Source organism: Nycticebus coucang, chromosome 18 (genome assembly GCF_027406575.1).
Source record: "Nycticebus coucang isolate mNycCou1 chromosome 18, mNycCou1.pri, whole genome shotgun sequence".
In the NCBI taxonomy this organism is placed as follows: domain Eukaryota; kingdom Metazoa; phylum Chordata; class Mammalia; order Primates; family Lorisidae; genus Nycticebus; species Nycticebus coucang.
The window spans coordinates 22,634,140-22,658,058 of record NC_069797.1 but is presented as its reverse complement, the minus strand read 5'-3'; the positions used below and the strand labels follow the sequence as shown (position 1 = coordinate 22,658,058).

The following is a 23,919-nucleotide window of genomic DNA, read 5'->3' as shown; positions in this document are numbered from 1 at the left end:
ACATCTTCCCACTTAGCCTTTCCACAGTGTCAGAAAATGATGGTCTTTTCCTCTTTCTAGAATTTCTTTTTCTTTTCTTTTTTTTTTTTATAATAGCATCAATTATGTTAGGATTTTTTTTTTTTTTGGAGACAGAGTCTTACTCTGTTGCCTTCAGTAGAGTGCCGTGGCATCACAGCTCACAGTAGCCCCAAACTCTTGGGCTTAAGCATTCTCTTGCCTCAGCCTCCCAAGTAGTGGTACACAGGTGCCCACCACAACACCCGGCTATTTTTGTTGTTGTTGTTGGCATTGCGGTTGTCATTGTTGTTTTAGCTGGCACGGGCTGGGTTCAAACCTGCAAACCCTGGTGCATGAGGCTGGTGCCCTACCCACTGGGCTATGAGCACCCTACCTACTGAGCTATGAGTGCCCTACCTACTGGGCTATGGGCGCCCTACCCACTGAGCTACAGGCACCGCCCCTTTCTTGAACTTCTGTTCCTCACATTGCTCAAAAGTGATGAGATATCTCCTATCAGAAAGGTGTGTCTGCACTTTCTCTCCACTCTCCTTCTTGTCTAATGAGTAAAGGATGTAGCTGTTTCTAGCTGCAGCTTCCATCAGCCAGAAGAATCATTTTTTCCACCATTTGTAGGACGTCCTTGTAAATCTGTAACATCCAGAGGTCAGCTTTGTCCACTCTCCCATAAACTTTGTGTATTCCAAAACAACTGTCAGTTATTCAAATTGAACAGGATGTCTCTCCCTGTAACCAGTGATCAGCTGTGTTTGAGAGCCAGAGAATGTCCTCAGCATTGTCATTAGCCTCTTGTCATGGAATGAGAGGCACATCATTTTCATATCATGTTGATAGGCACATAATTCATACTCGTGAAGCTTCTTCTTTTTCAGATCACTTAGAAAAACCTTTCTAGAAGCCATAACTATTCTTGTTATATGTATTTTCATTTTATGCAATTCCTGAGCAACTTGAGGGCTTGTATAGAATCTATCAGTGTAGCTATGTTAGCCTGAACCACTTGTATGTGCTTGCCAAACTTGTGTGCCAAGTGTATCACTATTCAAGATGTATGTGGCATATCAGGATGAATAAGACTTTCTGTTGCTGAATTGCCCTAATAGGGAATGTGAGAAAACACTTGGCCATTTTCTGAATCACATGCGCAAAAAATTCATAGGCCTCACTTTGTAGACTTCTTCGGATTGTAACACTTGACTTGAATCCTTCCTTTGAAACCTACTGAGTTCTCACCTATAGCCAGATTTCTTCCCAGTACTTAAAATTCTTTGCATTTTTTTTTATTTGAGATAGAGTCTCACTCTGACACACTGTGTGGAGTGCTGTGGCACCATCATAGCTCACAGCAATTTTAAACTCTTGGGCTCAAGAGATCCTTCTGCCTCAGCCTCCTAAGTAGCTTGGACTACAGGTGCCCACCATGATGTCAGGCTAGGTTTTCTATTTGTAGTAGAGACAGGCTCTTGCTTTTGCTCAGGCTGGTCTCAAGCAATCTATCTGCTTCAGATTCCCAGAGTGCCAGGATTACAGGTGTGAGCCAACGTGCCTCGCCAAGGTCTTTGCATTTATTGTCAATATACTCACTAACATTCTTCCTTTTGGTCCCTCGGGTGCACACATTCCCTTGAGCTGCTAAATGCAGCATCAAAAGTATTTGGAAAAAATTGAGACAGGAGAAAACATTCTTGAACCATGGGGTTAGGTCTAGCCAATCTTTGGTAAAATAGTCAACTAACTGTGCCTTCAAATTCAGGGCCATGTTCAGTCTTACACTGAAGAACACCTTCATTTCTTCTGACAAAATATCCTTCCACAGGTGCCACACTGAGTACCTTGTTAGTGGAGTCACTTTCTGTATGTTTTCACTGCATACCTATTTGTCACACTCACAGTTTCACCAATAAAATGTTCTGATGGATCAGCAGCCATGCTCAGTGGTTAGGGCGCCAGACACACACACGGGTGCTGGTGGGTTGGAACCCGGACAGGGCCTGCCAAACAACAATGACAACAATAACAAAAAATAGCTGGGTGTGTGCCTGGTTTCAGTAGTCCCAGCTATTGGGATGCTGAGGCAAGAGAATTGCTTAAGCCCAAGAGTTTGAAGTTGCTGTGAACTGTGCTGCCAAGGCACTCTACCAAGGGTGACATAGTAAGACTCTGTCTCAAAAAAAAAAAAAATCGTCTGAGAAAAAGAGCTGGAAATATTCAAGTTCAGTTTTGATCAAGTACTTTGAGAAAAAGTGATTCCATGTTGTGTGACAGTGTGACTCTACCAAGGGTGACATAGTAAGACTCTGTCTCAAAAAAAAAAAAAAATCGTCTGAGAAAAAGAGCTGGAAATATTCAAGTTCAGTTTTGATCAAGTACTTTGAGGAAAAGTGACTCCCTGTTTTATACAATCACTATCAAGATCACAATAAACCTTCCAGCTACTTGTTTCAGGTTGTGTATTATTGTCTCTCTCTCTTTCTTTCTTTCTCTCTCTTTCTCTCCCCAGTCTCACTTTGTCACCCTTGGTAGAGAGCCATGGCATCATAGCTCACAGGAACCTCCAACTCCTGGGCTCAAGTGATCCTCCTGCCTCAGCCTCTTGAGTAGCTGGGACTACAGGTGCCCATCACAATGCCCGACTGTTTTTAGAGATGGGGTCTAGCTCTTGCTCAGGCTGGTCTCCAACTCCTGAGCTCAGGCAACCCATCTGCCTTGGCCTCCCAACGTGGTAGTATTACAGGTATGAGCCACCACGCCCAGCCTATCGTCACTTTCTTCTTCATCACTAGCTTCAGATTCACTGGAACTAATATCACTGCATATAGGAAGAGTTTCTTCATGTTCACTTTCATCAGTAAACTCCCCTTCAACCTCACTGTCCTCAAAAATCCAGGTTGCAATATCATCATCACTTACTTGTCTTCTCCCTGCCATTTTCCTGCAAGCACAACCACCAGAATACAATGAATATAACACTTGGTCACCTGTTCCCATCAAAACACATGGCCTGCCCAGAAACAGAAAGAGTACGACCTGCACTATCTGTTGGCTGGAGCCTGTACATGAGGAATCGTGTCAGCCAGGCTCTGACAGGGGAGCCAGTGAACAAATGCAACAACAACAAAAAGTGTCGGACGTCTCTGACATTGGAGTGGAACAGGAAGATCATTTTGTTGGATGGGGTCCAACATGACAATGAGAAAAGGGTAAGTCTAAAGTGAACTAACTAAGGGGAGGGGGGAGGTTTGATAGAGGGAGGGTAAAAGGCGGGAACACACCTATGGAGCATATTGCAAGGGTACAAGTCAAATCTGTCAAGTGTAGAACATAAATGTCTTAACACAATAATCAAGTAAATGAGGCGAAAGCTATGTTGATTGGTTTGATGTAACCACGTCAGATGTATAAAAAAAATCAACACATTGTACCTCACATATGCATAAATGTATTCGTGATCTACGTGTATTTGACTTAATAAAAAGAAATAAAGTGAATTAACTAAGCCGAAAATATTTAATTCCATGTAAATTGTTTGCAGGACTGAGCGTCACTTTCAAATGATGTCAAATTACTGAGAATTTCACTAGAAATTTTTCCAGTTACCAAGTGTTTTCTCAAGTTCTGAGGTTTCCAAAAAACTATGTCTTCCAAGTCTCTCAGCAATTTGTTTTCTTAATAACTTTATAGCCATGTTTATGCTCATTATCACCACTTCCAAATGTCCCAAATCCCAGTAACTTCACTTTCAGAACGTCCACAGTTTGAGGCAATATTGTAAGTAATTCTTGTTTCTTTGTCTTTTTTAGCCCAGTGCTGAGCAGGGAAGTAATTCTTTTTCTAATAGTTTGGATTATGTCCTAAGAAGCACTGAACACCCCCTCCACACAAACACATACACACACATATGTACGTATATCACACACGCATGGATTTTACCGATTAGACAGAGCTAGACAGAGAAGAAACCTAATTCACTGAATTCTCTATATTTCAAGATGAAATTAGGAAGACAAAATTAAAATAAAATAGATTTTCCCTGCTGGCTGCATTCTTTACTTTGTGATATTTAACATTTTATTCCATCTCTATTTCTGTAAACATAAATGTACTAATGCTTACTGATTTACCCACTCCTCCCACTGTTGCTTTTAATTTAAAATTATTCAGCAGTTGTCTACTGAATTTTTTTTTTATAACCATTTCCTAGACCTTATGCCTATATAAGAGACTGGGCATTTAATAAGAATTCTCGAGTTCTAAAATTCGTGTCGTCTTCCTCAGCGCTGCCCAGACAATGGACGGTATGATTAGACCAAGGCTGGAGATATTGTTGTCCTTACAGCCAATGATGTGTCAGCTTTTGCCATATGTTCCCTTTGAAAATCTAGCGTCATTATGGACTGAAAAAGAATCTAGAGCCTTGGGAAGCTGGGGGTCCTAGTGAGCCTCAGAAGTGCTTCATAATTAGCCAACATGGAAGAGGCTACAGCAAATCTGAAGGGCAATCAAATGACGGGTCACTTTCTTGCCTTTTCTTCTAAGTTGTATTCTCTGAACCTGCTGGACACAGTTCTGCCTAACCCAGGCTATGGATGTCAGGCTTCTGCTCCATTTCAGGTTTTTGGACCTAGATGAAGAATTTTATTTTGTCTTGAAGGTGGACCATCAATATTCACACAGTCCTGAAAGTTTTCATGTGAAGCTAAATTTTACCCATTGATTTTAAAAAATATTTATGCATTTTTTGGGCTGGCTCCTGAAAGATTTCCTTGAAATGTGTGGTGATTTTAAAAATAGACTGTATTCTATAATATAATAAAATGTGGAATCAGGCCGTTTTCTTTTTACAACTTCTCCTCTCCTCTCCTCTCCTCTCCCCTCCCCTCCCCTTCTCTCTTCTTTTCAGAGAGTATCTCTCTCTGTTACCCAGGCTGGAGTGTTCAAGTGATCCTCCTGCCTCAGTCTCCCTAGTAGCTAGGATAACAGACATGTACTATGACGTCTGGCTAATTTTTCTTTTCTACTTTTTGTAGAGACCAGGTTTCATTCTTGCTCAGGTTGGCCTCAAACTCCAGAGCTCAAGCAATCCTCCCGCCTTAGCCTCCCAGAGTGCTAGGATTACAGATGTGAGCCACTGCACCCAGCAGGAACCATAGTTTCTGCAACATCTTTTGAGACAAGAAGTGGCTTAGTCTCCATCTTCAGCCCTCCTTCTACTTCCTGTCTTTGGCTTCTGCATGTCTATTCCAGTTATCTATCTTTTGCATAACGAACATCCCAAAATTTAGTGACTTAAGACATTATTTTGTGATTATTTTTTATTATCCTTTACAGTTCTGGCAATTACAAGGGCTAAGAATATCAGCTAAGATATTCTTCGGGAATCACATGTGGTTGTAGTCAGACAGTGGCTGAGGCTAGAGTCCTCCTGAAAGCTCACGTGTCTGATGGTTGATACTGGCTTTTTACTGGGATTTTGAGGTAGGGCTGTCAGCTGGACAGCCTCTCTTATGGCCTCTCCGTGCCACCTGGGTTTCCTCATCGTATGGTGGCTAGGTTCTAAGATTGAGCATGTCTAACCAGGTGGGGATGCAGGTGCTTGTAGTCCCAGCTACTTGGGAGGCTGAGGCAGGAGGATTGCTTCAGCCCAAGAGTTCAAGTCCAGCCTGGGCAACTTAGTGAGTTTCCATCTTTAAAAAAATAAAACACATTTGAAAAACCTACTCTTGGAGGTCACCCAGCATGATTTCCAGTGTGTCCTACTGGTTGAGGCAGTCACAGAGGTCCACTAAGGTGCACAAGGAGGGGGAAATAGACCCTTCTCCTCAATGAGAGGAACATCAACGACATAGAAAAGAATGCACAATGTTGTATATTATTATGACCATATTTGGAAATTATAATCTGTCACAGTTCACCCTCTAACCATAACAAATCACTTTCCTCCCACATACGCAGTATACACAGTCCCTCCCCCAGGTTACAGCCCATTATGGATCAGCTTATGCTACCCAGATGTGAGTGAGGCTTCCAGGTCTGGTTTCTCAGGTAAAGCTCCTTGCCTGGGATTCGGTTCTACTGCCTCTGAGTTCACTGTGGTACCTGCTTTTACCCTCTCCAGTCTTAGTTTCCTCTCCTAAGTTTCCTTCCTTTTCTGTAAAGAATAGCCTGTGTTTGTAGGAGAATAGTTTTCTCAGATTGATTCTTGCCTACGGAAGTTTGTGGGTCCAAAGTTATCTTTTTTTTTTTTTGAGACATAGTTTCCCTCTGTTGCCCAGGATAGAGTGCCATGGCATCAGCCTAGCTCACAGAAACCTCAAACTCCTGGGTTCAACTGATCCTTCTGGCTTAGCCTTCTGAGTAGCTAGGACTACAGATGCCCACCACAACACCTGACTATTTTTTTTCTATTTTTATCTTATCTTATTTAATTGATTTATTTATTATTATTTGAGACAGAATCTCATTCTGTTACACTGCGTATAGTGCCATGGCACATAGCTCACAGCTACATCAAACTCTTGGGCTCAAGTGATCCTCTTGTCTCAGCCCTCTCAGCTGGGACTACAGACACCCACCACAATGCCCAGCTATTTTTTTCTATTTTTAGTAGAGACAGAGTCTTGCTCTTGTTCAGGCTTGTCTTGAACTCCTTAGCTCAAGCAATCCACAGACCTCAGCCTCCCAGAGTGCTAGGATTATTTATTTATTTATTATTATTATTTTGAGGTAGAGTCTCACTTTGTTGCCCTTGGTAGAGTGCTGTGGCGTTACAGCTCACAGCAACCTCCAGCTCTTGGGCTAGGGTTATTCTCTTGCCTCAGCCTCTTGAGTACCTGGGATTACAGGCGCCCCCCACAACGCTTGGCTATTTTTGTTGCAGTTGCCACTGCTGTTTTAGCTGGCCTGGGCTGGGTTCAAATTCGTCACCCTCGGTATATGGGGCCGGCGCCCTACCCACTGAGCCACAGGCGCCGCCCACATTTATTATTATTTTTTTGAGACTGAGTCTCATTCTGTTGCCTGGGATAGAGTGCCATGGTGTCACCCTAGCTCACAGCAACCCCAAACTCCTAGGCTCAAGTGATCCTCCTGTCTCAGTCTCCTGAGTAGCTGGGACTACAGGTACCCACCATAATGCCTGGATAATTTTTCTAATTTTAGTAGAGACAGCCTTGCTCTTGCTCAGGCTGGTCTTGAACTCCTGATCTCAAGGGATCCTCCTGCCTTGGCCTCCCAAAGTGTTAGGATTACAGGTGTGAGCCACTGAATCTGGCCAAAGTTATCTTTTTTGTTTGTACTGTTTTTGTTCCTTGAGTTTAAGCTCATATAATTAAAAAAAACCCCTCTGTATATATTATACATATAAATTATAATCCAACCTATTTGAAAATGGTCCTTATGCAAATCTCCTTGTTATATAACCCCTTCTCTAGTTTGGACTCCCTCCCTTTTTTTTTTTTTTTTGTAGAGACAGAGTGTCACTTTATGGCCCTGGGTAGAGTGCCGTGGCCTCACACAGCTCACAGCAACCTCCAACTCCTGGGCTTAAGCGACTCTCCTGCCTCAGCCTCCTGAGTAGCTGGGACCTCAGGCGCCCGCCACAATGCCCGGCCATCTTCTGGCTGCAGTTTGGCCGGGGCCGGGTTTGAACCTGCCACCCTCGGAATATGGGGCCGGCGCCCTACCGACTGAGCCACAGGCGCCGCCCTGGACTCCCTCCCTTTAATATTCTTTTTTTTTTTTTTTTTTTTGAGGATCTGGATTTTCTTTAAGGGGTTTCCTGGAAAGGGGCATGGGATTGAATTAAAACAGCTGCGATAATGCCTGTGTTCCAGATCTTTTTGGGGTAAGGGAGTGGGGAATGTGCACTGGCTATGTTGTTACAAGTGAGATCAAATTTGACAGTTCATTTTAAAGGCTGAACCCCAATCCCAAGTGGTGAAAAACCAGAGGCTGAGGGAGATGTGTGAGCTTCCACCTCAGTGTTTTACTGAGACCGGCATTGGGGGCATATGAGGCACAAGGAATCCAGCTCCATTCCCTAGAAGCCATCCACAAGGTTTTCCTTGTAGACGTCATCACTGTAGACAATCTGGGTCCTCTTGTCCCGGTGGCAACCCTTAGGGCTGTTCTGGACAGCAAGGGAGCCCCAGACAGACTTGCCAGTAGCAGCATCCAGCATGGGCTGTTGGCGGGCTATGTTGACTTTGAGCTGCACAGACTCCACTTGGGTCCCATTGAGCTCAGCAACAGCCTGATCTGCTGACTCCATCTTTTCATAGGTGACGAAGGCACAGTTTCTGGGTGGGTCCATGGAGAGGTCAATGATGTTTCCAAAGGGAGAGAAGGCCCCACGGAGGAGGGTGGGCGTCATGTCTTCCCCATACACATAGAGTGTATTCCTCTGCCGAGGAGCCCGGCGTTCAGAGAATGAGTCCGACCTGCGGAAAGGGCTCTCTCGGTCTCGGTCTCGATCTCGGTCTCGGTCCCAATCCCTGTCCCTGTCCCGTTCCCGATCCCTGTCCCGTTCCCGATCTCTATCTCCATCCCGCTCCCGATCTCTGTCCCGGTTCCTCTCATGGCTGCGGTCCCGGCTGCGGCTTCGGGGAGGGGAGGTTGAGGAGCGGGCACCACCACGTTCTTCATAGCCCCAGTCAAAGGTTCGAAGGGGGCCATCATTAGCTCCTGTGCCCTCTGCCTCTTCTCCATCTGGTCCCAGTTCTCGAAGCCGATCACTGGAAGATACAAAGCTCTCATACAGAGATTTCCTCTGAGGACGTCTGGACGACTCCTGCAGGTCATCATCAGCAGATATGCTCCTTTGGAACGGCTGAAAAGTGGGGACTGGTCCCTTCTCGAGGTCCTTTAACTTCCCCTCTAGGGTTCGAGAACGTTTGAAGCCTGAGTTCTTGGTCTCAGCCTTGATGGCGCTGATGGCTCCTGACTTCACCAGCTGCTTTGCCTGCTCTGTTGCTGTGGCTGTGTCCACCACAGGCTGTTCTGATAGTGAGCGTTTGACACCACCTTGGCTGGCTGTGCTGCTGCTACTTTGCTTCTTCAAAGCCAGCAATGCCTTTTTCTTTTTCTTGAGTTTGTTGAATTTCTTCTGCAGAGCCGCCTCCTCCTCGCTCAGTCCGGGGGGTATCACCAACATGGTGGCTCCTGAGGGGGCGGCAACCAGGCCCCCATGGTCTCGGGCGGCGCCCGCGCTGGCCGCCGACCCCTTTAATATTCTTAAAAACCCTCTTATTGCCTGTAATCCTAGCACTCTGGGAGGCCGAGGCTGGTGGATACCTTGAGCTCAGTTGGAGACCAGCCTGAGCGAGAGTGTGACCCTGGCTTGGCGCCCATAGCTCAGTGAGTAGGGCACCAGCCATGGCCAAGGTTGGTGGGTTTGAGCCTGGCCCGGGCCAGCTAGACAACAATGACAACTGCAACCAAAAAACAGCTGAGTGTGTGGCAGGCACCTATAGTTCTAGCTACTTAGGAGGCTGAGGCAAGGGAATCACTTAAGCCCAAGAGTTGGAGGTTGCTGTGAGCTGTGATACCATAGTACTCTACCCAGGGTGACATAGTGAGACTCTGTCTTAAAAAAAAAAAGGTGAGACCCTATCTCTACTAAAAATAGAAAACCTACCTGGGAGTGGTGGTGGGCACTTGCAGTCCCAGCTACTCAGGACGCTGAGACAAAAGGATTGCTTGAGCCCAAGCGTTTGAGGTTGCTATGAACTGTGATGTCATGGCACTTTACCCAGGGTGACAGCTTGAGGATCTGTCTCAAAAAAAAAAAAAAAAAAAAGAGATTCTTAGAAGACTTTTGTTAAATCTTTCTGAGGCTTTAACAAATGATTATATTGTTAAACCTTTGGCTTAATCTTTTCTTGTAACCACCCTAGATCTGATCTCTGCCCAGAAGCCATTTCTTCATATTAGCATTTGTTAGTTATCTGAAGTGACTTAGAATGAGAAACAGCTTTATTTTTGAACTCAGGAAGTCTTGCATCACTTATATTTGGCATGTAACATTTTATCTTTAACTTGTAGCTCACTGATGGTATTTTGACATAGGCAGGGAAAGTCATGTGGTACTTTCAATATTTCGCCTTGAAATTTTCTTAGATCATTGAGTTTATTAGCTTCCTATTCCATTTTTCATGTTACTGCAGGGGACAAAAATTTCCACTATAACGTAATAATACTACATACATAACAAAATGTCTATGGCACACATAATTCCTTTCCTCAGCTTCTAATAATATTTTCTTCATCTTCCTTTAAGTCCTCACCCCAACCGTTTAAAGTATTAATACTTAGTCTTTCCCTGGGTGGTGCCTGTGACTCAGTGGGTAGGGTGCCAGCCCCATATACCGAGGGTGGTGGGTTCAAACCTGGCCCCAGGCAAATTGCAACAAAAAAATAGCCAGGCACTGTGGTGGATGCCTGTAGTCCCAGCTACTTGGGAGGCTGAGGCAAGAGAATCACCTAAGCCCAGGAGTTAGAGGTTGCTGTGAGCTGTGTGATGCCACGGCACTCTACTGGGGGTGATAAAGTGAGATTCTGTCTCTACAAAAGACAAACAAACAAACAAAAAATGTAGTCTTTCCCTAATTCTCTCCTTGAGGCTCTTTTGCCTTCTGCCCATCTCCTGGTCCTAAAGCCAGTGCCAAATGTTTTAGATTTTTGTTTCAGCATTCCCCATTCCTGGTGCCAAATATGTTCTGGTTATCTATTGCTAGTAACAAATCACTGCAAAACTCAGAAGTTTAAAGTACCGAAAATCATTTTATTATTATCTGGAATGGTTCTAGGGATTATCTGGGCTAGGTGGTTCTCACTTGGAATTTCTCATATGATTATAGCTAGGTTACGAGTGGAACTGAAGAGTCACCTTGAAGATTTCCTTACACAACTGGTGGTTGATGCTGATTATAATCGTGCTGATAACATTTTTAAAAAATAAAAAAATTGCAATTAAAAGTTATGGATTCATACTTTTGAAATTTCATTAATATATATCTAGGAAAAGATACATAAATCTTTTTTTTTTTCCAGTAGTAAATATTAACTCCTGGGCTCAAGCAATCTTCTCAACTCAACCTCCTGAGTAGCTGGGACTACAGGCATGTGCCGTGACACCAGGTTAATTTTTTTTATTTTTGTAGAGAGAGGGTCCTGACTATGTTGCTCAGGCTGATCTCGAATGCCTGGCCTCAAGTTATCTTCCTGCCTTGGCCCTCCAGAATACTGGGATTACAGATGTGAACCACACCTGGCCAAAGTATCTGTTTTTAAGCCTTAATTTCTGCAAATTTGTCAATGATTTTTCTTTTTTTTTTTTTTGGTAGAGACAGAGTCTCACTTTATGGCCCTCGGTAGAGTGCCGTGGCCTCACACAGCTCACAGCAACCTCCAACTCCTGGGCTTAAGCGATTCTCTTGCCTCAGCCTCCCGAGTAGCTGGGACTACAGGTGCCCGCCACAACGCCCGGCTATTTTTTGGTTGTAGTTTGGCCGGGGCCGGGTTTGAACCCGCCACCCTCGGTATATGGGGCCGGCGCCTTACCGACTGAGCCACAGGCGCCGCCCTGTCAATGATTTTTCAAGATGTTATCTCAGTGAATTCACAGTCAATATACAATATAGGGTGGGCCTGGTCCCAGAGCACACAGTGGTGGTGGCTGTGGGTTGGGCACCTAAAACCCTGTGAGAAAACCCAAAATTTCAGGTAGAGGAACCAGAAAAAAGGGGACCTCTGGGGGTGAATCCCCATTATTATTTTCTTTCTTTTTTTTTTTTTTTTGGTTTTTATTTTTATTTTATTTTATTTTTTATTGTTGGGGATTCATTGAGGGTACAATAAGCCAGGTTACACTGATTGCAATTGTTAGGTAAAGTCCCTCTTGCAATCATGTCTTGCCCCCATAAAGTGTGACACACACCCAGGCCCCACCCACCTCCCTCCTTCCCTCTTTCTGTTCCCCCCCCATAACCATAATTGTCATTAATTGTCCTCATATCAAAATTGAGTACATAGGATTCATGCTTCTCCATTCTTGTGATGCTTTACTAAGAATAATGTCTTCCACGTCCATCCAGGTTAATACGAAGGATGTAAAGTCTCCATTTTTTTTAATGGCTGAATAGTATTCCATGGTATACATATACCACAGCTTGTTAATCCATTCCTGGGTTGGTGGGCATTTAGGCTGTTTCCACATTTTGGCGATTGTAAATTGAGCTGCAATAAACAGTCTAGTACAAGTGTCCTTATGATAAAAGGATTTCTTTCCTTCTGGGTAGATGCCCAGTAATGGGATTGCAGGATCAAATGGGAGGTCTAGCTTGAGTGCTTTGAGGTTTCTCTATACTTCCTTCCAGAAAGGTTGTACTAGTTTGCAGTCCCACCAGCGGTGTAAAAGTGTTCCCTTCTCTCCACATCCACACCAGCATCTGCAGTTTTGAGATTTTGTGATGTGGGCCATTCTCACTGGGGTTAGATGATATCTCAGGGTTGTTTTGATTTGCATTTCTCTAATATATAGAGATGATGAACATTTTTTCATGTGTTTGTTAGCCATTCGTCTGTCGTCTTTAGAGAAAGTTCTATTCATGTCTCTTGCCCATTGATATAAGGGATTGTTGGCTTTTTTCATGTGGATTAATTTGAGTTCTCTATAGATCCTAGTTATCAAGCTTTTGTCTGATTGAAAATATGCAAATATCCTTTCCCATTGTGTAGGTTGTCTCTTTGCTTTGGTTATTGTCTCCTTAGCTGTACAGAAGCTCTTCAGTTTAATGAAGTCCCATTTGTTTATTTTTGTTGTTGTTGCAATTGCCATGGCAGTCTTCTTCATGAAGTCTTTCCCCAGGCCAATATCTTCCAGTGTTTTTCCTATGCTTTCTTGGAGGATTTTTATTGTTTCATGCTTTAAGTTTAAGTCCTTTATCCATCTTGAATCAATTTTTGTGAGTGGGGAAAGGTGTGGGTCCAGTTTTAGTCTTTTACATGTAGACATCCAGTTCTCCCAACACCATTTATTGAATAGGGAGTCTTTCCCCCAAGGTATGTTCTTGTTTGGTTTATCAAAGATTAGGTGGTTGTAAAATGATAGTTTCATTTCTTGGTTTTCAATTCGATTCCAAGTGTCTATGTCTCTGTTTTTGTGCCAGTACCATGCTGTCTTGAGCACTATGGCTTTGTAGTACAGACTAAAATCTGGTATGCTGATGCCCCCAGCTTTATTTTTGTTACAGAGAACTGCCTTAGCTATACGGGTTTTTTTCCGGTTCCATACAAAACGCAGAATCATTTTTTCCAAATCTTGAAAGTACAATGTTGGTATTTTGACAGGAATGGCATTGAATAGGTAGATTGCTTTGGGAAGTATAGACATTTTAACAATGTTGATTCTTCCCATCCATGAGCATGGTATGTTCTTCCATTTGTTAATATCCTCTGCTATTTCCTTTCTGAGGATTTCATAGTTTTCTTTATAGATCCTTCACCTCCTTCGTTAGGTATATTCCTAGGTATTTCATTTTCTTTGAGACTATGGTGAAGGGAGTTGTGTCCTTAATTAGCTTCTCATCTTGACTGTTATTGGTGTACACAAAGGCTACTGACTTGTGGACATTGATTTTATATCCTGAAACATTACTGTATTTTTTGATGACTTCTAGGAGTCTTGTGGTTGAGTCTTTGGGGTTTCTTTTTTTTTTTTTAATTTATTTATTTTTATTGTTAAATCATAGCTGTGTACATTAGTGCAATCAAGGGGTACAATGTGTGTGTTTCATATACAATCTGAAATATTCTCATCAAACTGTTCAACATAGCCTTCATGGCATTTTCTTAGTTACTGTATGTGGACATTTGTATTCTGCATTTAGTAAGTTTCGCCTGTACCCATTCTAAGATGCACCGTAGGTGTGGCCTCACCCATTACCTTCCCTCCATCAAAACCTCTCCCCTCCCTTTCCCTTCCTTGGCCCTTTCCCCATAGTCTTGTGCTATAGTTGGGTTATAGCCTTCATGTGAAAGCTATAATTTAGCTTCATAGTAGCGCTGAGTACATTGGATACTTTTTCTTCCATTCCTGAGATACTTTGCTAAGAAGAATATGTTCCAGCTCCATCCATGTAAACACGAAAGAGGTAAAGTCTCCATCCCATTATTATTTTCTTTCTTTTTTGTCACCACTTTGCATGGTGAGTCCCAGTCATCCAGAACTGTGTGGCAGCACAGGGGGCAAACACTTGAAGAGAAACCCCTTCTTTTAAGCAAGATGATTAGAGAAATTGAACTCTGGAAGTTGCAGAGGGCAGGAAAAATACAGGAGAGGAGAGAGCTGGGGAAGAGGGACCCTTAACACTGTGTATGAACTCACATGAATCTGGGCTGGATCCCAGAGCTGTGTGTGCATAGAACAGACCACAAGCAGCACAGTGAAGGCTTTGAGAACATGGAAGCTAATTAACCTTATGCTGAATGACAGCTGGGTCATATACGAGATGAAGAAGGAAATTACCAAATTTCTGGAACAAAACAATAATGATGACATAAATTATTAGAACCTCTGGATACCGCAAAGGCAGTCTTAAGAGGGAAATTTATGGCACTGCAAGCCTTTCCCAAGAGAACAAAAAGAGAGGAAGTTAACAACTTAATGGAACATTTCAAGCAACTGGAAAAGGAAGAACATTCCAATCCCAAACCCAGCAGAAAAAAAGAAATAATCAAAATTAGAGCAGAATTAAATGAAATTTGAAAATGAAAGAATTATACTACAGATCAATAAATCAAAAAGTTGTTTTTTTGAAAAGGTCAATAAAATAGATAACCCTTTGGCTAACCTAACGGGGAAACAAAGAGTAAAATCTCTAATTTCATCAATCAGAAATGGTAACGATGAAATAACAACAGACTCCTCAGAAATTCAAAAAAATCCTTAATGAATATTACAAGAAACTATTCTCAGAAATATGAAAATCTGAAGGAAATTGACCAATACTTGGAAGCACGCCATCTTCCTAGACTTAGCCAAAATGAAGTGGAAATGTTGAATAGGCCTATATAAAGTTCTGAAATAGCATCAACTATACAAAATCTCCTTAAACAGAAAAGCCCGGGACCAGATGGCTTCACATCAGAATTCTACCAAACCTTTAAAGAGGAACTAGTTACCTATATTACTCAACTTTTCCCAAAATATAGAAAAAGAAGGAATACTACCCAACACATTCTATGAAGCAAACATCACCTTGATCCCCAAACCAGGAAAAGACCCAACAAGAAAAGAAAATTATAGACCAATATCACTAATGAATATTGATGCAAAAATATTCAACAAGATCCTAACAAACAAAATCCAGCGACACATCAAACAAATTATACGCCATGACCAAATGGGTTTTATCCCAGGGTCTCAAGGCTGGGATAAACATATGTAAATCTATAAATGTAATTCATCACATACGCAAATTAAAAAACAAAAACCAGATGATTCTCTCAATTGATGCAGAAAAAGCTTTTGATAATATCCAGCATCCTTTCATGATCAGAATACTTAAGAAAATCGGTATGGAAGGGACATTTCTTAAACTGATAGAGGCCATCTATAGCAAACCCACAGCCAATATTGTATTGAGTGGAGTTAAATTGAAATCATTTCCACTCAGATCAGGCAAGGTTGCCGATTGTCTCCACTGCTTTTTAACATTGTAATGGAAATCTTAGCCATCACAATTAGGGAAGGAAAGGCAATCAAGGGTATCCATATAGGGTCAGAAGAGATCAAACTTTCACTCTTCGCAGATGATATGATTGTATATCTGGAAAACACCAGGGATTCTACTACAAAACTCTTAGAAGTGATCAGGAAATACAGCAGCATCTCAGGTTACAAAATCAACACTCATAAATCTGTAGCCTTTCTATATACCAATAATCAAGCTGAAAAAACAGTTAAAGACTCTATTCCTTTCACAGTAGTGCCAAAGAAGATGAAATATTTGGGAGTTTACCTCACAAAGGATGTGAAATCTCTATAAAGAGAACTATGAAACTTTAAGAAAAGAAATAGCTGAAGATGTTAACAAATGGAAAAACATACCATGCTTATGGCTGGGAAGAATCAACATTGTTAAAATGCCCATACTACCCAAAGCAATATACAATTTTAATGCAATCCCTATTAAAGCTCCACTGTCATACTTTAAAGATCTTGAAAAAATAATATTTTGTTTTATATGGAATCAGAAAAAACCTTGAATAGCCAAGACATTACTCAGAAATAAAAACAAAGCAGGAGAAATTACGCTACCAGACCTCAGACTATACTATAAATCGATAGTGATCAAAACAGCATGGTACTGGCACAAAAACAGATGTATGGAACAGAATAGAGAACCAAGAGATGAACCCAGCTACTTACTGTTATTTGATCTTTGACAAGCCAATTAAAAACATTCAGTGGGGAAAAGATTCCCTATATAACAAATGGTGCTGGGTGAACTGGCTGGTGACCTGTAGAAGACTGAAAGTGGACCCACACTTCTCACCATGAACTAAGATAGATACTTACTGGATTAAAGATTTAAACTTAAGACATGAAACTATAAAAATACCAGAAGAAAATGCAGGGAAAACACTTGAAGAAATCGGCCTGGGTGAACATTTTATGAGGAAGACCCCCCAGGCAATTGAAGCAACATCAAAAATATACTACTGGGACCTGATCAAACTAAAAAGCTTCTGCACAGTCAAGAACACTATAAGTAAAACTAGCAGACAGCCCTTAGAATGGGAGAGGATGTTTGCAGGTTGTGTCTCCGACAGAGGTTTATTAACCAGAATCCATAGAGAACTCAAATGTATTAGCAAGAAAAGAACAAATGATCCCATCTCAGGGTGGGCAAGGGACTTGAAGAGAAACTTCTCTGAAGAAGACAGGCGCAGGGCCTACAGACACATGAAAAAATGCTCATCATCCTTAATCATCAGAGAAATCCAAATGAAAACTACTTTGAGATATCATCTAACTCCAGTAAGATTAGCCCACATCACAAAATCCCAAAACCAGAGATGTTGGCGTGGATGTGGAGAAAAGGGAATACTTCTACATTGCTGGTGGGAATGCAAACTAATATGTTCCTTTTGGAAAGATGTTTGGAGAACACTTAGAGATCTAAAAATAGATCTACCATTCGATCCTACACTTCCTCTACAAGGTATATATCCAGAAGACCAAAAATCACATTATAACAAAGATATATGTACCAGAATGTTTATTGCAGCCCAATTCATAATTGCTAAGTCATGGAAGAAGCCCAAGTGCCCACTGACCCATGAATGGATCAATAAATTGTGGTATATGTACACCATGGAATATTATGCAGCCTTAAAGAAAGATGGAGACTTTACCTCTTTCATGTTTACATGGATGGAGCTGGAACATATTCTTCTTAGCAAAGTATCTCAAGAATGGAAGAAAATGTATCCAATGTATTCAGCCCTACTATGAAACCAATTTATAGCTTTCTTATGAAAGCTACAACCCAATTAAAGCCCAAGAAGAAGGGGAGAGGGAGGGGAGAGGAGAGGGGAGGAAGTGTGGGGGGAGAGTAATTGGTGGGACCACACCTACCGTGCATCTTACAAGGGTACATGTGAAATTTACTAAGTGTAGAATATAAATGTCTTAACACAATAACTAAGAAAATGCCAGGAAGGCTATGTTAACCAGTGTGATGAAAACAGTTCAAATTGTACATAAAACCAGCACATTGTACCCCATGATTGCATTAATGTACACAGCTATGATTTAATTTAAAAAAGGCAATCAATAGAAGCCAATTATTGGGCAAAGACTAAGACAGGTATTAAAACCACACTCCATGACATAGAAGTAAGGAGTGAAAAGACAGATGTTCTCAGCAGAACAACAGAGGTTATAAAAAAAGAGCTAAATGTAAATTTTAGAACTGAAGAAACAATATCTGAAATAAAAATTTCACCAGAATAGCTCAATGATGGAACTAAAGTGACAGAAGAAAGAGTAAATGAACAATCAGAAATTTCCCAGTCCAGCCAGGCACCGTGGCTCACACCTGTAACCATAGCACTTTGGGAGTCTGAGGCAGGAGGATCACTTGAGCCCAGGAGTTTGGGACCAGCTGGAGCAACAAAGCAAGGCCCAATCTCTCCGAATTAAAAAAAGAATGAGAGAGAGAGGGAAAGAAAGAAAGAGAAAGAGAAAGAGAAAGAGAAAGCTGACTGTGGTGGTTTGAGTTTATAGTTGTCCTAATTAGGATGCTGAGGCAGAAGGATCCCTGGAGCTCAGGAATTTGAGGCTCAAGTGATCCTTCTGCCTCAGCCTCCCAAGTACTTAAGACTGTGGACACATGCCAAAAATCCCTCTTGAAAGAAGCCACATTACATATGAGAACTTTTTTTTTTTTTTTTTTTGAGACACAGTCTCACTTTGTTGATCTTGGTAGAGTGCCATGGCTTCATAGCTCACAGCAACCTTGGGCTCAAGTGATTCTCTTTCCTCAGCCTCCTGAGTAGCTGGGTCTACAGGCACCTGCCACAACCCCTGGCTATTTTTAGAGACGGGGTTCTTGCTTTTGCTCAGGTTGGTCTTGAACCTGTGAGCTCAGGCCATCCACCCACCTCAGACTCCCGGGTTGCTAAGATTAGGGCATGAGCCATCCAGCCTGGCTGAGAATAACCATTTGAATGACAGAGGATTTCTCATTTTCTCATTAAGAAGTAAAAAAGCCGGAAGACAGTGGAATGATATCTAACAAAATACATAATCTGTGTGCTGGAAACTATAAAATATTAAATACTTCTAATAAAGAAAATTAAAGCAGACTAAATAAACAGACATATTTCATATATGGATTGGAAGACAATATTTATAAATGTCAGTTCTCCTTAATAGATCTATATATTCAATGTAATCCCAATTAAAAAACAGGAATTTTTGTCAATATCAATAAACTGCAAAATTTATAGCAAAAGGCTAAGGAAATAGAGTATCTAAAACAGTTTTGGAAATTAAGAACAAAGTTTGAAGATTCATAATGCTATGGGACTTTGGGTTCTTGATCTCTAAGTCAATTGAAATGAGGTAAAATCAGAAAGATTTATATAGGCAAGGATTTTACTGGGACTTTTTGTTTGAAAAAGGGAAACAGTGGCAGTTAATGGGGCGACCAGTCTGGCTCTGCAACAAGGTGCTAAGGAACTTTGTAGGTTGTAAAGAGGGAGGTAGATGTCAGTTGTGAAGTCATCACAAACAGAAGCAGGGTTTTGTGGTGGCTGCACACTTGGTCACGCTTCTGTATGCATTCCGCGTATAATAAGGATGTTAAATCTTCACCCTGGGTGTGATTGTTAGCATCAACATGAGATTATAATAAGGGAGAAGTCCGGGGAAGGTCAGTCTGGGGAAGGTCTTTTCTGGCTCGAGGTGGTTAGATCCTGCTAGGTCTGATTCCTCATCAGCTGGTTTCAACATCTAGTTTCAGTCGTCCTAGAAGACATTACTCAAGAGACAGACAAGTTGGCCTCCTCCTTTTATAGGTTTGGGCTGAATTCCAGAGGACATTTCTTTTTTCTCTTTTTGCAATTAATTAGTCTGGGTCATGGTGCTTCACGTTTTCCTCTTTGTCAGAATTGAGACCCAAGGCCTCTCCCTATACTATACCCTGTCTCATTACTACCCGATTTCTTTTTCTTTTCTTTTAAAATTTCAGATTAATGTGAGAGCACAATTAGGTTACAGTGTTAGCATTTGTTAGGTAGACTCCCTATCGTAGTTGTGTCCTGCACCCCAGAGGTGTGCCATATACCCTTACATTGTGCCCATTAGGTGGGAGCACACCCGTCCCCCTCACACCTCCCCTGTGCCCCCTCCTTCAATTGGATTTTTTCTCTTATGCGGGCGTGTATTTGATTATCTACTGGTATCATATTAGTATTGAGTACATTGGATATTTGCTTTTCTATTCTTGTGATACTTTACTAAGAAGAATGTGTTTTAACTCTATCCAGTACTACCTGATTTTAAGACTTATACAGTAATCAAGTCAGTGTGGTACTGGGGAAAAGATAAACATAGATCATGGAACAAAATAATCCAAATATATATGAATATGGCCAATTGATTTTTGGCAAGGTGCAAAAGTAATTCTGTGGAGGAAAGAGTCTCTTCAAGAAATGGTGTGAAAGCACTATAAGCATATGAATATCCATATGCAGAAACATAAACTTGACCCATACACCCCATACAAAGTTTAACACAGGATGAATCACAGACCTAAATATAAAATATTAACTAGTAAACTCCTAGAGGAAAACATTGAAGAGAATCTTTATGACCTTTTTTAGGCACAGGCAAATTATAATCCATAAATGAAGAAATTGATTGTATTGTACTTCATAATTTAAAATTTCAGCTAAAGACACTGCTAAGAGATGAAAAGACAACTTCACTTCCTCTGATCTTGCTAGTGGAGGGAAGACATTTTCTTTTTTTTTTTTGGAGACAAAGACTCTCACTTTGTTGCCCTCAGTAGAGTGCCATAGCTCACAGCAACTTCAAACTCTTGGGCTTTAGTGATTCTCTTGCCTCAGCCTCCCAAGTAGCTGGGACTACAGGAGCCCACCACAATGCCCTGCTATTTTTAGAGATGAAGTCTCCCTCTGGCTCAGGCTGGTCTTGAACCTGTGAGCTGAAGCAATCCGCCCACCTCCGCCTTCAAGAGTGCTAGGGTTACAGGCGTGAGCCACCATGTCTGGCCCAGAAGACATTTTCTTTCTTTCTTTTTTTTTTTTTTTTTTTGAGACAGAGTCTCACTCTGTTTCCTCAGGTTAGAGTGCCTTAGAGTCAGCCTAACTCACGGCAACCTCAAACTCAGAATTCAATCGATCCTCCTGCTTCAGTCTCCCAAGTAGTATGTGAAAGGAATTCTCATAACTCTTGACAGGAGTGCAGCCATTTTAGAAAATCAGGTCAGAAACCTGCACAACCCCCTCCCAAGACTTCTGGAGTGCTTCGAGGCCAGAGTTCCTGGAAACATCCTACCCATATCCTTGCTGGTACTAAGGATATTCCTATATCCTGACCCACACTAGAGAAGAGATGCAGGTGGTACTCCTGGGCTCACTGTCCCATTCCAGGTATACTGATGAAGCTAATAAAAGCCTTTTGCAACTTTGTTGGAGCAGAGCTGACACCTGGTCAGTCTCCATTTTTTTCCCCTCTAATAAATCCTTTCTTTGTCCCTGGACTGGCCTCCTCTCCTTTTTTTCAGATTCTCAGCCTGCTTCTATGCCAGAACCTCTCGGTAGCTGGCTAATTTTTCTATTTTTAGTAGAGACCAAGTCTTGCTTTTGCTCAGGCTAGTCTGGAACTCCTGAGCTCAAGCAATCCTCCTGCCTTGGCCTCTCAGAGTGCTAGGATTACAGGCATGAGCCACCTTGCCCAGACGGAAAATATTTTTAAATTGCATATCTTACAATGAACTTGTATCTAAAATATGTAAAGAAGTCTCAAAACTAAACAATGAGAAAACAACTCAATAAAAATTGGGCAAGTTTTGGCAGCATCTGTAGCTCCGTGGTTAGGGTGCTGGCCACATACACCCGGGCTGGTGGGTTTGAACCTGGCCTGGGCCAGCTAAACAACAATGACAACTGAAAAAAAAATTACTGGGCATTATGGTGGGCACTTGTGGTCCCAGCTGTTTGGGAGGCTGAGGCAAGAGAATCGCTTAAGCCCAAGAATTTGAGGTTGCTGTGAGCTGTGAAGCCACAGTACTCTACAGAGGCGACATAGTGAGACTCTGTCTCAAAAAAAAAGGGCAAGTTTGAATAAATACTTCACCAAGGGAGACATAAAAATGTAGCAAAATAAAAACCACAATGGCACACCACTAGACACCTCCTGGAATGGCTAACTCCTCTCCCCTCCAACCACTAGGCAACCCCTGCCCCAAACTAACAATAGCCAATGGAGGTAAGGATGCAGAGGGCTGGGACTCTCACACACGGAGGGAGAGACTGAGTATACAAAAGGACAATGGCCAGAATCATATGTAAAAACAGACCTCTGCCCTACAACTTCTGCAGAAACCCTCCAGGGATGTCAAACCGCATTTCTGCAGCAACCAAGCCAGGAAACCAAACAGTTTCCTCCACGGCCATTGGCTGTAAACGATCAGGACTTAGTCAATAACTGCCAGATTTCTTAAGTTTTGACCCTGCTTCCACTTAGAAATAACAAAGAAAGCCAAACATGTACCCTCAACCAATCATATACGGGGACAGGCTGCCCTACTCCCAGTTAGTTTGCCTATAGCTACTCTCTGCCACCAGCCTCCAATCAGCCTGTTCTTAGCAACCTTCCACCACAAATAGGAGACACACTCATCTCCGCTCTTTGAAAGCTTGACAGTTGAGAATTTGGTCTCTGCTTTTGTTTGAAAGAAGCTAAACTAAATTTCAAACCTTAGGTTTGTATGTCTTATATGTCAACAGAATTCACCTGGGGCAGAAATCACTTCGGCTAATGGTTCTTATTTGACAGCTTGAAATGCAAGGTGTATCCACTATTAATGAAAAAGGGATTAGGTACTCCAAGTATTGGTAAACTTACAGTAAAAAGGCATTCTTAAATTACAATACCCAATTAGACAAAGTTCTTAAGAAACGGAAACAATAGCTTTAGTATATAAATATACCAGACCCTGTGAACTTCAGCTCCGATATCTGAAGTGGTTCCTCCGGGGCCAATTCTGCTTTGTTATTGTTTTCTAAGATAGCAGATGTCCTCACCCTCTCTTGCACAAATTCAGGAAGTCCTTCAAGTTATTTCGAAGTCTGCGTTTTTCCCAAGTAAGCACCTCTATGAATCCCTGTTTTGCTCTAACTGACCCTAGTTTTCCAAACTGCATTCCACAGCCTCTGGTGATTCTGTTCATCTTAGGCTACTCCAGCCTTAACCCACATGGGCAGAGTGGTCTTTTCCCCTGTATGTGCGAGTATGTTTATCAGAAATCTGGTGTCCAAAACCTGAAGAGTCGTCATCAAATACCCTTTTGAGAATTGCTGGGCAATCACAGAGTTGGAGGCATTAACAACTTTGGAGGTTAACATCATTTCTGACACTGGCCCCTGAAGAAGTTCCATGAAATCTTTGCTTCTTATCCTCAGGCCTCCATTTCAATGGCATGTTCTGACTATGCTGAGCCCTCTTGTTCAGTTCCAGTTCGGCACCCCTGAGAACATCTCTAGTTTCTGGTAGTATGGGGACCTTAACCAGAGGTGCCAATGTTTGCCTCACACACCTGAATCAGCCTCCAGGGAATCCTGTCTCAGCAGAGAAACAGAGTGGAGGCTGATCAATTTCAAGGACACCATATACACTCCCCTGTAAGATTCCACTTTCTTAAGAAGTGGGATATCGGGCAGCGCCTATGGCTCAGTCGGTAAGGCGCCGGCCCCATATACCGAGGGTAGCGGGTTCAAACCCGGCCCCGGCCAAACTGCAACCAAAAAATAGCCGGGCATTGTGGCGGGTGCCTGTAGTCCCAGCTACTCAGGAGTCTGAGGCAAGAGAATCGCCTTAAGCCCAGGAGTTGGAGGCTGCTGTGAGCTGTGTGAGGCCACGGCACTCTACCGAGGGCCATAAAGTGAGACTCTGTCTCTACAAAAAAAAAAAAAAAAAAAAAGAAGTGGGATATCTGCAGAGGCTGGTCAACACCAGATTTCGAGGTCTTGTGCCATCTGTTATTTGACTAGGAAATTTCTGGGGCTTGGTGGCTCTACTGAGTTCACAAATAATGTATCACTTATTTATTGCTTATTGGATGTCAAAACATTTAATTTGGG

The 23,919-nt window shown here is 42.2% G+C and overlaps 1 protein-coding gene across 1 annotated transcript; it reads right to left on the bottom strand.

The window, feature by feature from the left end:
* Nucleotides 1-7,987: 7,987 nt before the first annotated feature.
* LOC128570833 (negative elongation factor E-like) lies at nt 7,988-9,233 on the bottom strand. Its single transcript, XM_053570363.1, has one exon. The coding sequence runs from the start codon at nt 9,170-9,172 to the stop codon at nt 8,060-8,062; it is 1,113 nt and encodes a 370-aa protein (XP_053426338.1). The 5' UTR covers nt 9,173-9,233; the 3' UTR covers nt 7,988-8,059.
* Between the last annotated feature and the right edge of the window lie 14,686 nt (nt 9,234-23,919).